Source organism: Acomys minous (genome assembly GCF_964271855.1).
Source record: "Acomys minous genome assembly, chromosome: 4".
NCBI lineage: Eukaryota > Metazoa > Chordata > Mammalia > Rodentia > Muridae > Acomys > Acomys minous.
In genome coordinates, this window is record NC_140486.1 from 32,405,840 (window position 1) to 32,419,826 (window position 13,987).

General features: G+C 43.5%; 1 protein-coding gene and 1 long non-coding RNA gene across 5 annotated transcripts in view; both read left to right on the forward strand.

Annotated features, from left to right (window-relative positions):
- The window catches only part of LOC311595534, a 415,275-nt gene that overhangs the window by 283,811 nt on the left and 117,477 nt on the right, over positions 1-13,987 (forward strand). The window lies entirely within an intron of this gene.
- Positions 1-13,987, forward strand: part of ZNF608 (zinc finger protein 608) — a gene marked incomplete at its 3' end in the record, with an annotated part of 113,347 nt that overhangs the window by 1,400 nt on the left and 97,960 nt on the right. For 2 of the 4 annotated variants that reach the window (XM_084778236.1, XM_084778239.1), the window contains exons 1-2: positions 1,064-1,357; positions 2,398-3,565. In XM_084778236.1, coding sequence (XP_084634362.1) covers positions 2,639-3,565 — 927 coding nt within the window. In that variant the 5' untranslated portion in view covers positions 1,064-1,357; positions 2,398-2,638. Of the gene's footprint in view, positions 1-1,063; positions 1,358-2,397; positions 3,566-13,987 lie in introns of those variants that run through there. The other 2 variants (XM_084778237.1, XM_084778238.1) reach the window with 2 other exon arrangements.

The window sequence follows — 13,987 nt, forward strand, 5'->3', positions numbered from 1 at the left end:
CTTTTAGATGGTTGGTGTTGCTAACGCGCCCATCCCCCCTCTCCCAGCCCCGACATTTCCAGCAAAGCGACTCTCTACTTCCAATCCATCAACAATTCATTACTGCTTTTAGCTTCCAAACGCCAGCTAATTAAAAATACTAAGCCAAGCTCCGAGGCCATCTGACTAAACACAGGAGGGGGTGGGTAAGAGGTGGAGGGAGGGGAGAAAAAAAAAATAGAGACGCGCTGTTTGCTGCGTGTAGAGAGGGAGAAATTGTCCTGGAAAAAGGTCGCCTTAAAAAAAATCTTTTTGACTCTAATTATCGAATTACCACATGACAGATCGGCTTGCTCGGCGGAGGATTTTAACCCCTCCTCGGGGACTATTCTAAGAACTCGGTTCTTTTTTTTTTTTTTTCTCAAAAACAACATAAAACAGGAAAACATCACATCCTTCAGGTTTCCAAGACAGCCCCTTTTAGACGCCGTTATTTTCCCCGCTCCACCGCCCCCCCGCCCTGGGCGAAAGAAAGCTGCTCAAACTGGTTTATCAGCTCCCTGCCTCATCCGCTCCCTCCTCCTCCACACCTTTCTTTTTCTCCTCCAGCCCAGCTCCTCATGCCACCCTTTCTTCCTTCTCCTCCTCCCCATCCTTTCACCCCCTCCTTAAGTTAGTTGGAGAAATCAAATGTCAGGACAAGCGGAAAAATGCCACTTCCCGACTAACAGGCGGAATCCAGCCCAGATTTTCAGTCCTTTCTTCTTATTCTTTCTTCCCTTTCACTAATTTATCCCGATGTTAGCACATTCTGTCTCGTTACTAGAGGACGCCTGTAGGTTTGCTACATGAGATCATTACTTACTGATCACGGTGACTCTGAAGTCTGCAACTGAAGGCGGAATGAGAAGTTCGGAAAAGTTTTTTCTCTAATCTCTCTCTCTCTCTCTCTCTCTCTCTCTCTCTCTCTCTCTCTCTCTCTCTCTCTCTCTCTCTCTCTCCTCTCCTCTCTCCCTCCCTTGTCTTCCCCCCCCTCCCCCTCTCCTCTCCCTCTCTCTCAACACCCTATTATTCTGAATGCTTGTTAAGAGGAAAAACACCCTTCGGTGCTTGGGTTGTGAACGTGAAGCATCTCCCAGCTGCACAGTGACACATTTTTTTAAGGAGAAAAGGACTCCAGAGCTTTTTGCCAAAAGGGGGATGGGGAAGTGGACTAATGTTACTGAGTGATTATTTTGGCTGAGATGTGTTACTTAGTTTCTTCCTTTTTGATCATTTGGTGTTTAAGTAAAATGAGGCACAGGCTTGTGTGCCGAGTGGAGTGAGAAATGCTTTTTTGGTTTGCCGGCCTAATTAAAAAATGATAAAGGATTAAAAGGTAAGCATTCGCCCTGTCTTTCTGCGTGTGTGTGTGTCTGTGTGTGTCTCTGTGTGTGTGTGTGTGTGTGTTTATTTATTTGCTTGACAATCAACTGTTAAAAGGGGGCTGATCCCTTTAAAAACTGTTTTAACTGCTCTTTGTCAAACACACACTCATTTGTGGTCACTGAGGCCACCTTGGCGCAGATCACTTAAAGTGTATGTCTTAATCAGTTTCCCTACAGTCAGTAGCACCATATTTAACAGACTGAGCAGTTCTGTGACCCAGGGGTATGGCAAAATTGTTTAGATGGATTTTTCTTTCTTTCTCACAAGGCAGATATTTAACCTTTCCTCTCACACTGTCTTTTTATTGAGAGAAATACTCTTAAAGAGATCTGTATGTATTTCAGAAAGAATTGTGTAGCTGTTGGGGAGAGAGGGCAGCAGGAGTGTGTGAGGGGGGCTAATGTTCATTTGGTTTTGGGTTTTTCTTTTTCTTATGGAGAACAAAACCTAGGTTGTCCAAGCAATTTGTAGGAAGAGGTATAAAAATTAGAAATAAGGAAAGGAAAATTTAGTGACATCATTTTGAACACTAGTCCCAGAGAACTTTCAAGGCCTGTTTTTTTTTTTTTAAACACTGCAAGAACCAGGACATGTTTTAGGGATGTTTAACATTGTGTTTTTCTTGTCTGAGTGTCCAGAATCTTTTCCTGGGGTTGAAATAACTCATGTGCCAGGCAAAGATGTTCAACTTAAAAAAAAAAAGCCACAAAAACCTTTCTGGGCTTGAATCAGATCCTTGGAGATGTTTTAATGCTTTTGAAATAACTGGCTATCCCCCTGCTGTTGAGAAGGATTTTCGTTTTAGCTACTGTAAGATGCTTATTGTCGGGGGTGGGGGTGGGGGGTGCTTTTCAAGTCGGCCTGCTTTACTTTAAACCTGATATTGGGCTGTGGAGACAGCAATGAACCCCTACTCTCTCTCCTTCCCAGTGCCCCTTACTGACTCCCCAGTATTAATCTTTTTTTTTTTTTTTTTTAAATTCCGGTAAGACCCAGACAAGAAACATTCGACTTTTCCCCCTCCACAGGAGAAGGCGGACCTGGAGTGAAGAGTGTGAAATCTCTGAACACATTCTTGGGGCAAGAAAAAGAAGTGGAAAGATAGGAAGATTTATTATTATTCTTATTAAATTTTTTCTTTTAAAAGAAAGCCCAGCGGAGCTAAACGAATGTCCCCTCATCTCCCAAGGAAAGTTCATCGGATTTTTAATCTAGAGCGCTCATCTTCAGGATGTCCGTGAACGTTTCGACTGCTGGAAAAGGTGTGGATCCAAATACAGTTGATACTTATGACAGTGGCGATGATTGGGAAATCGGGGTTGGAAATTTAATCATTGATTTGGACGCCGATTTGGAAAAGGACAGACAGAAATTTGAAATGAATAATTCCACTACCACCACCACCACCACCAACAGCAACACTAAGGATTGTGGAGGTCCGGCCTCCAATGGGACCGGTGCTACCTCAGCCTTAGCTGATGGCCTAAAATTTGCTTCTGTTCAACCCTCCGCTCCCCAGGGGAATTCACACAAAGAGACCAGCAAATCAAAAGTGAAAAGGGCTAAAACTTCTAAGGATGCTAATAAATCTCTGCCTTCTGCTGCCTTGTATGGAATTCCCGAGATCAGCAGCACTGGCAAGAGGCAGGAAGTCCAAGGGCGCCCTGGAGAGGCTACTGGCATGAATTCAGCGCTGGGTCAAAGTGTGAGCGGCGGCGGCGGCGGCGGCGGCGGCGGCGGCAACCCAAACAGCAACGGTACCAGCACCGGGACCTCGGCTGCCACCGCGGGGGCAGGCTCCTGTGGGAAAAGCAAGGAAGAGAAGCCAGGGAAAAGCCATAGCAGCCGAGGCGCCAAGCGGGATAAGGATGCTGCGAGATCTCGAAAAGACAAGCACGACCTGCTGCAGGGCCACCAGAATGGCAGCGGAGGCCAGGCCCCCTCCGGTGGTCACCTCTATGGCTTTGGGGCCAAGAGTAATGGAAGTGGCGCGAGCCCCTTCCACTGCGGGGGCGCTGGGAGTGGCAGCGTCGGGGCTGCGGGGGAAGTTAGCAAAAGTGCCCCGGATTCAGCGCTCATGGGAAACTCTATGTTGGTCAAGAAGGAAGAGGAGGAGGAGGAAAGCCACAGGCGAATCAAGAAATTGAAAACCGAGAAGGTAGGATACGGTCGCCTTCTTGTGTGTTCCACTCTGTGTGCATCTCTTTGGGGGATGTGGGATGTGCCTCCGGGTGTCTTACACTTCCTAGTGCTTTCGGGTTCTCTGTGAGATTTCTAGGACGGCTATCCTTAATGGATGCTATCCTGAGTGCAACGTTTGACTCTTGCTTCTGTTGCTGCTGCTTCTGCTGCTTGTGGTGCCAGCGTTTGAAAGGTCATGGGGTGGGAGGCTCCGGATGTTCCCTTTTGCCTTGTAAGGGCTCCTGGCCAGCCAGTAAGTTGTCCGTGTGCGCTTTGTATAGGAAACCTGCTGCTGCGCTAGCTTGAGTTTCGTCCTGGTTTCTTCCCTAATGAGAATTGTCGTCTGCGTTGTTAACAGTCTGTCCTTAGGAACAGGGTTCTAGTTCCTTCTGTAGAAAGGAGTGCGGAGGGTTATTTTACACTCATTGTTCTGTTGCTTCCCCCGAAATAGATCTCTCAAAGGCTTGGAGTGTTGGTCATTGATTCTGTAGCTATGCAGCCAAAATGTGGTGGTTTTGGTGGCTATGAGGACTCTATCTTTGCTCTCTCGCCTATTAACAACTAGAGCTGTGAGACTGTTATCATTTGGGTTTTTAGCTTGCCTGGGCAGTTGGAAGATTAGTAAGAACTGGAAAACACACTTGGCTCGTGTTCCTGGGATGTGACGAAGTAACCAAAGGGGGCAATGGTGGCAGGAGAGAAGGGGATATTAGAAATGTGTGTTGCACTTTTATCAACGCGTCACTTTGACCATTTGGACCCTTGCACCCCTATTGGTCATTGTCTTAAAGTCTGTGCTTAGACACTGTATGGGAAAAGCTACCCAAGCATTACCTTGCTTAGGCACAGAGGGCGGGAGCGGGGTGGTTTGCTTGTCTTGAGTGCAGTTTCTTTGGGGTACTGTCTGGGAACTGATGGTTATGTGCCCACCAGGCACACTGATGGGGGGGGGGTGAGAGTGGTGTTTCTATGAAATTAATCTTTAGATTCATTCATTCCACAAGTTGTAGCACTCAGGTGTAGTGTTTTTTATCAAGCCGCTGTAGCAACGTGGTTTCTTCTAAATATGCTTATTATATGATGTGATTTTTGCCCCTTTTGGCTTGAGTGACGCTGAGACGTCTCCCAGGAATTCTGCAAGGAGTGGTTCACAGGTCTCTGATTCTTTTTTTTTTTTTTTTTTTTTTTTGCTTTCAACTTCACGTGCTCAAAATTGAAATTGGAACACAGGAGTAAAGTTCTGATTGTGAACGTTGATGGAGGCAGAGAAAGGTGCAGACAACGATGCCAAACTTGCAAAAGGCCACTGAGTATCTTTGAATCCAAATCCTCTTAGACAGCCTTTTACATGATGAATTTAAATGAACTAAAAAAAAAAAAAAACCACCAGGTTTTGCTTCTTACTTTAAATGTGTGGTTTCACAGAATTTCTACTAAGAGACCTTGTGAAATCTTCTTATTACTTACTTACTACAGTGGGGCATTTACTTTTGTTGCCAATAGTCTTCAAATTGCAGCTCTAATCTGCCTTAACTATGTGGATGAATTGCCCTAATCCAGTGCTCACAATGCTGTGGTTAAGGAGTCAGAGCTGTTTGATTGGATCCGCTGGCTGCTGGGAATGTGGGAGGTTCTGCCCTTTTGCATCCCCCCCTTAGCCTTTTAATCTTCCAGCCAAATGTTCACATTCAACAATTTTGTTTAGCTGGCGATCGGAACATTTCAGGATCTCAAAGGCTGCTGTCATGGCAACTGAGATTAGTGAGCGGTGTCGGTTCTCCAGATTCTGTGTTCTTTTCGCTCTCCAGTCGCAGAGGGAAGTGGGTGAGGAATTGAAGGACTAAATTATTCACACACATGCAATGCATCTTCAGGCAGAACAGTATAAATGGGATCATATGAGTCCCATAAACGAAGAGCAAACAAGTCATGGCGGGGGCCAAGGTGGGGGAAGGGAAGACAGAGAACGCTGCCCTGCAGGGTGGAAGCTAGGCACCAGCCTCAGCCACCAGAGTTGGCCCAGAAATTCTTTTAGGATGTTACACGCCCCTCCTCATCCCCACCCCCCACCCCACCCCGATCCCCCACCCCCCAGAGCCTGGAACCTACTCTGCTGGCCACTCTTCTCAAGCTGAGGTATTGGCCAGGGATCTTAAACAATATTCCTTAAGCACTGTCTTCCCCATCCCCCGAAACTGACTTAATAATAAGTCCATCCTTGGCTCCCAGAGGCTCCCAGAGGCTCCCAGTTCTCTGGCATGAATACCACCCAGGGAAGCAAGCCTAATTTCACTAACTACTTACTGGTTATGTCAAATTAGGCTTTGTTTTAGAAAATACTTCTCAGTGGCCGAAGGATGCCTGCTTAGGAAGCAAAAACATAGTAGGGTATTTGCTTCACATTGGAGACATCTTTAAAGAAAAAAAGTTTTTAACATTTCGTATGCTTTAAATTCAATATTCTTGAAGAACCAGATTATAGTAAAGAGTAAGTGCCCTCAGAGGTTAAAAAAAAAAAAAGCAGCAATTATAGGTGGCTCTTGTGTGAGGGGAGAGCACAGCCTGAGGTGTGTTGTTAGCATCCTTTTTTTCCCTTGGTTGGAAGGTTAGGGAGCTTCATAAGACTTGCTGTCCCTGGTTAATTTTCACAGCATGCTTATAATGTCTATTTTTGGTCTGTTTATTCTGTTTCTGCACTACACAGAGTCATGTAAAACATGATAAATTGGACCTTATGAAACCTAATTAAATCAATGAGTGTTCTGGCTCCTTTATGTGGCAACCACAGTATGTTGTAAAAGTCGCCACTCCCTTAATATGTGAGAAAAAAAAAATCAAAACACAACACAGTTCCAAGACGTTCAAGCTATATTTCTACAGCCCATTTTTTGTGGTTATGCCACCAGTGACGTGTCTGAGTAAGTGGAGTTGATGGGTTGGCTTTTGGTTGTTAAAACCTGCCTCTCCACCTTCCTCCTTCTTCCTTTCACAGCATAATGTTCTTGCACTGATGCTGTTTAGATACCTCCCTTCATCTTCTTACTGTTTTACATGTATCAGAGAAGGAGCCGTGGGCTGGGTTAAATAGTTATGCTGAGTACTGTTACATTCAGCAGGGTTATTCAGTCACTAGAACACTGGGAAACACACAGGGGGAAAAAAAACAGTCATAAAAACAGCTGATACTTAAACAGAAATAAATGAAAGAGACAGGCCAGATAGTTGTGTCTTAGGGTTCTGTGTAGCACAGCGTTACAATATGGGTTATTTCGGTAACATCATAAACTCTACTCGTTTCCATGGGCCTTGTCTTCTGAAAGAGGGTGCCTATAAATGGACCTGTCTATAAAAGGACATCATTCATTTTGTTTTATTCTCCTGTAGAAGCCTTTTTACACTTCACCAGGGAATCCTGACACATTCTCTAAGTGAGTGTGAGCAGTTTAAGAACATATTTTGATTAATGACTTTTGTGGGTATGTCCCCAACCCCCACAATATAGTGTGCCCTGTGAATTAATTAGGGAGTGCATTTGATCTATGAGGGAATGGAAGGGCAGGAGGGTCCTTAGCTTTGATGAAAAAACAAAACAAAACCAAGTCCGTTGTAGCTGGGCAGTGTACTGTTTTGAAAGTTACATATGGATTCAGCTAAAGGTGGCTTCCTGTCAGCACTGGTTCTCCAATAGACATCCTAGGAGGGTGACAGAGGTATCCGTGAGCCCACATGGATCTTGGAGTACTTCTGTAATCCGCTCCTTCACTGAATTTTGAGTTTAGCATTTGAAATCTGTTTAGGTTTGCTGGAGGAAAAAAAAAAAAAAGTAAAAATAAGCACTATTGCTCCGGGTTGAGCTAAAGAAGATAATGTCCAGGTACTTTAAGAACTTGAAAAATAACCCAGCATACAAAGGCTGAGAGGAGTAGGGGGAGGGGCTGGATGTCCAAATGTCCTAAGGTTAAGAATATGCTTTCCAAGTGAAATTGCTTGGGTGCAAGATGGTTTTAATTAGGGTGTTATAAAGACTTATTTTTTCCTAAGCAGCAATTTTATAGTTAGTAAATTAAATGGATGCTGAAAGTGCTAAGCAGAAATCCCCCTAGCCACAGAGGTGTTCAATAACCAGATTCCAACAACATGGACAGTGCCATCTGTTCTTCGTTTTCAGCACGAAGCACGAGGATTGAATGAATGGCTGAGATTTGGCCTCAATTTTGACGATGTCTGTGCTTTTTTTAATAAAAAAAAAATTCACCTGGTACTTCATAGGAAGTTGGAATTGCAGTAATACGGGCACCACTGTGACAACACATGTTCCCACATTTCTTTTAACTAGTTCCACTATTTTATTTTTCTTTCTTTTTTCTTTTTTCTTTTTTCTTTTTTTTTTTTTTTGAGCATGTCCAGAAAGAAGCTCAGCCATCGACCACTTCCTATGGGTTATTCCGTTTCTACAGACCCTCACAATGAGGGGGGTCAGTTCTTCAAAGATCTAAATGAGGTTGTCAATGTTCCTCCTGGAGGCTATGGGGGGAAGGCTCCCCAGGGCTAGCCCGGGTCATCATTCTTCATTAATCTAATTTTGTGTGATAGTGCTGGCTACTGGGGTTTGCTATACAGATGCCATATTCTCTCCCATTCAGAGCCACCTTCCAGAACCCTTGGTACACAGCAGCATACTCCTTTAAGGAGAACTTTTGAGTCTTTGACTCTTGGTTCTGGGCTTAGTGAGAACCACTGGTAAAACATTATCCGGCCATTGTTTGAGGCCTTTTATTGAAGCTAATGACTGCGCTTGTGCCTTCCTGAGATAAATGACATTATCTCTGAGTGGGCTGACAGGAAACAGACATGTTAATGGTGAAGCTGTAGGGGAGTTGTCTGCTTGGGTTCTGACAAAGAAGTGGAGAAGGGACCCCTGGTTGTGATCATTAACACATAATGCATTCTTGCTCAGCCTAAGAGGCCCTTGATAATTGGGAAGCTATTTTAGCCACAAGCACTTAAATCATAAATTTACTACATCTAGTTCCTTTGCATTTTTTAAGAGGAGCAAAGTAAAAAAAAATTTTTTTTTTTTTTATTAAGAAGTGTCTGTTCTGCTCTTTGAAGGTGGAGGCAGTAGACGCTGTTGGTAACGGCTTTGGGGAGAAATGAGGGATGAAGCGTTTGTTTGTTTTAAAATCATGTGGGCATCCTCTTTGTCTTTCCACATGGCTCAGCCATTCTTCTGCATTCACAAAGGAGAAAAAAGTAGGTCCAAAGCTTTAGGGAAGTTAGTTTTGTATTTGAAGATGTCTTGTGGGAGGCGGGATAGAAATCTCTCTTTTTTTATAAGCTGGGAAAGAGATTTCGCTCAGCGATTTGAGTGTGATGAAACCTGCCTTTTGAAGTGTATGTTTAAAAAAGTCATGGGTATAATTGAGTTTCAATGCAATTTAAACTCTACTGCTTGAACGGGGATAATTGCCACGTTGAACACACTCTAGAGGTGCAGAAGAGGTGAGGGATCATGGTCTTATGTTCTTTAATATTAAGCATTGGAAAGTTTGTCATAGTAATTACTGTAACACAACATAGTTTTGATTGCCAGTGCTCTCCACTTGCCAGCGATCTGAACATCAAGGATTTTGCTTGAACACTAAACAGTTTCTTTCTGAGTTACCTGTTCAGCATCCTCCTGTCATGTAGAAGCCAGAACTAAGGGAACATTGGGTTACCCCTGGCAGCAGCATCCCAGGGTCATTTCTTTTTTCTTTTCTTTTCTTTTTTTCTCTTTCTTTCTTTCTTTCTTTCTTTCTTTTTTTTTTTTTTTTTGAGACAGGGTTTCTCTATGCAGCCTTGGTTGTCCTAGACTCACTTTGTTGACTAGGCCGGCCTCGAACTCACAGTGATCCGTCTGCCTCTGTTTCCAGAGTGCTGATCCCTGTGTCATTGAATATGGTAGGGACAGGGAACAGGTGAAATCCTCGCTTCCGTAATGGCTTAGAGTAAATAATGTAAGGATCATATTGGAGGCCTGTAAGAGGCTTCTCAGAGGTCTGTGAGTCTGAATGATGTAATTGCATATGTAGATGCTGGATTGGTAGCCTTGGGTGAGATGAGCTTTATTTTTAAAACATGAAATGAACAAACAAGCAAACAAAGAAAAACAAGGTTTTGAGATGGCACAAAAGGTAAAGGCACCGGCCACCAGGACTAATGACCTAAGTTCGTTCCTTCTCACTTTCATTGAGGAAGAAGAGAACTGACTCTTATAATTTGTCTTCTGTGGCCTGTGGCAGAGGAACGAACACACACACACACACACACACACACACACTGAGGACTGACACACCAGTAAATAAATAAATGTAATTTAAAAAGAAAAAAAAAAGCACCACTAATTTTGCATTTCACTCTACTACAGAGAAGAGGTCCCGCCCTCTGTGTCCAGTTTTGTCTTTCCACTGAAATTTCGCTAGTGACTGCTTGCTTTCTGTTGACTTCTTTTCAGTTCGAGCTAAAGGTTTTGGCCACTGGAGCAAAGCCATTGCAACTGAGTGAAAGGTTGTTAAACTGCCCTCAGCTGGTTGACCAGCAGCTGGGCTGTTTGTAACGTTATGTTGAGAGCTGCAGGGGAATTCAAGATGGTGAGGCTGACATTTTGTCCTGAAAGCTGAATGTTACGTGCCTGCTAGATCTTGCAGAGAAACACCATTGGGACTGTAGTAGACGAGGCCATGGGTTCTGCTTTAAGAACTGAAGTGGCCACAATGCAAATACTTGTGTCTTGGTAGGGCCAATGGGCCTCAAACTGTAGAAATCACATCTGGTATTTAAGAAGGAGTTGTTCATCCCCAGGGAAGTCAAATAAAAATTTAAAGTCTATGCTGTAGCTCTTACTGGAGAACTCAAAGGAAAGGGTATCTTGATTAGGACAAAGTGGGTTTGAAATGGTGACTGGGCAGCACTGCTGACTTTTTCAAAGCCTCTCTCCTCTCTTCCACCTCATCACCCCACTTCTGATTATTATTCACTATGCCTATGACTCAAAATCACCCAGCTTTTTTTCTTCCTGGGCCTCTTCATTGTCAGCTAGAACCATAAGAAAAAAGTACATTTAGGCATATCCCAATAATGCCATATGAATGAATGTAGGCTTCACAGTTTTTAGGAGTGAAGAAAAACATATTGATTATGTTTTTGTGTTGTTCATAATGATTTGAGAAAGCACGTGTTTAGGGTTGAGAATGGGCTTATTATGTTAACCAGAGAGCAGATGGCACGGTGCCATAGACGTATAATTTTACTTAAAGGGACTTTTAAGGTTTTGATGGTGTTTTCTTTTTCTCTTATTTCCCTGATGGATTCTTTTTATTGAAGGGTAACTTAAGGAGACCTGGTAGCAATTTTACTGCCTTCCCCTGACAGTTTGAAATAATAGCATGGTCTTTGGTTGTACTTATCTTCTACCAGGGAGCTTGATTCTGGTTTTTGTCATCTGGCAGTAAATTTATACATTAAAAAGAAACGTGTTTGTAATATGTTTTAAGAAATGGACTCTTTTATATGCTTCAATTAGCAACAGACGACGAAGTTCCAGTTGGTCACACTTTTGCAAACTCCTGGAAGTCACTGCTTGCTCTTTTGATTAAAGAAAACTCCTCGTTTGGCGTGAAAGCACATCTGGCCTTCCTTGCCACCTCTGTGTCCTTCACATTAGTCACTGAGGGTTCAAAGGTCACGTCCAAGTTGTTCCTTGTTAGGTTAGCAACCTGTGTTGGAGGGCTGCCCTTTGGTCAGGCCAAAGCCTCAGCACACCTTTGAATTCAGCTAGCATAAAGTCACTGTTTATGTTTCTGCGTCACTTAAAATAGGAGGGGGCTGTGGAGAGCATTCCTCCTCCTCTTCCTCCTCCTCTTCCTCCTCCTCTCCACCCCTCCTTTCCTGTAACAAACTGCTCAGTGAGACCAGCTTACTTTAGAATTTCCTGTTATCTCCTTCACTGATTTTTATGGATAGCTCATATTAAAAACAATAATGTTTGACTTGGAAGGACCGAACCTTAGGCTTTCATTCTTCAAGGGGAACTGTTTATTTGCATGTGGCTCACCACAGTACAGGGATAATGGTATCAAATCTGGGCTTTCTTATAGGCTCATGATTAGCACAGTATCACTTAGTTCCCCGTTCCCTGGTTCCGGATCTTTTGTGATAGAAATGAAATTAGCCCCGAGTCTAGGACGCAAAGGAGAAACTAGGCAACAGCAAATCGGACCTGAACCCATGACCTAGTTCACAAGCCAAAGCCGTGGTGAGTTTTCAAAAATCCAAGTGAGTGAAATAGAGTGTAGTCCATTTTAACTCAGTGTGAAGCTGTGAGGAAGTTTGATCAGAACCCTTGGAATAGTGGACACCGAGTCAACCAGGCGGCCTGCATTGTCTGACATCTTGGTAGCTGATGGAAAAAAGCTCTGAACATTCCCAGATCTGTCAGCTGCTGGAAGGCACACTCTGAGTTAAGTCTCTCACGTGTGGTGCCGCTGTCCAAAGAGAGCAACATGATTTCACAAGGGCGGAATTGGTCTCCCTGCACCCCCAGATCCATGCTTCATTTGGGCGATTGTCTCCAATTACATTCCTCGTCCAAATCTTTCCCCAGTCTTTTCCGTGATGCCATAGCAGATGCCAGACTCTGAAGTCGAAAGCCGGCAGCTGTTTCCTTTACTACATGGCTCTATCGGTCCTCACAAGCTACTTCTCTTTTTCCTCCCCTCCCCCACCTGTCAAAGAAAGGCCTCTCCCTTGGACTAGGGCATCCACTCGTGTGTCAGTGTGCCTGTCCCTTTATTTTGTGTGTATGACGGACCGTAATCCCTTCTGGTTCCCTGGGGGCGTGGCCAGGGCTCCTGGACTGCGGGGGTGGGGTGTGGGGGGGGAAGCACCCTTCTTGCAGCCAGGGACCCGTTTATGGCTCTGAGCGCAGTAAATCTGTCAGCTCTTCAGGACGCCTTCACCTCTTTCTTCCTTTGCTCCAGCTTCTAGTCTGACAACGTTCCCCTGAGGCGGAATTCTAATCTGCTTCCAATTAGTTGTAAAATGTGACTGAAATTTCCACATTATGACTGCTGTTTTACTTACACGCACACATCTAGAAACAAATTAATGCCCTTCGATATTTGTTTATTTATTTCTTGAGTCCTTGGATTTACTCAAAGGAAGAGTTCCCAACTATTAGGAATGGCTTCCAGGGGTCGCATCTCATTCTCCACCCTCGGATCTGGGATATATTAAAATAAGAGAACTCCGTCAGCTAGGGGTCCCCTCCCAGCCATCTTTCAAGATTCTCTAGCATGTATTGCATATGTTTACATTTTGGAAAAAAATATAGTAGAATTTTGTCTAAAATAAACAAAACAGGATATTTGGCTAAGTAGGGGCCCCATGTAGAATGTTTTAATAGAACACACATATATATTTACTTCTTAATATAGCACAGCTTTATTTGACCCAGACAGAGTTATATGCTACATTTTAAAATGTAGCACCAGAAAGAGGAATTGGGTCCTCACTTGGGTTGATAAATAGGCTTGCATTAATGATGTCATTGTAGGCTCTAACAAGTACCCTCAATTGTGTCCAAGTCTCTGGAGCACAAGCTCTTGGGGGCTCTTGGTGCCTTTGTGTTCCCATCCATGGAATCCCAAGACTTAACCCCCCAGAGCCCATAGAGAAGTAGTTGGTTCTACTGCGGGGGAAATCTTTACATATTAGTGCCCATTACTCTAGCTCCTCCTTTTCAATGAATTGATACAACATTGTTGATCCACCTGATTTGTGTGAACATTGGAAGTGTTTAAATCTTGGCCTAGAAAGAGAGGCTAGGAACACTATTTTATTATATCCCATGGAAACCACTTTTCAAATACTGTACTGGATAATCTTAGTGCACATGACACTGGACCTGTGGCTTAGCATTGGTGCAGAGGTGGTACTCTTGACTTTAAAGGATGTAAACAGTGGAATTTACTGGCATATTTTATAGTACAATTCCGTCCTCAAGCATCTTGGCAGATTGATACCAACAGCAGTAATGGGCTTTAAAGAGGTGTGAAGGATTTTATTGATGGTAAAGTGGTTGTGTTGATCTTAGTTTCTAAGTAACACTTCCATGAGTAAATGGATGCATCCATTGTCTTTTCAAGGTCATTGTCACAGAATAATAAAAAGCCCATGTTGATTGATTTTTTTTTAAAACCATCCTTTTTATGTGCTATTTTCAATCTGTGTAATCAAGAGGAGGGAGAGATTATTTCAATGCATTTAAACAGGCCTTGTTTTACATTATTTATTACATATGGAATATAAATTACTTAGATGATTTTACAAAAACTCTTAATGTTTATTATCTATGAAA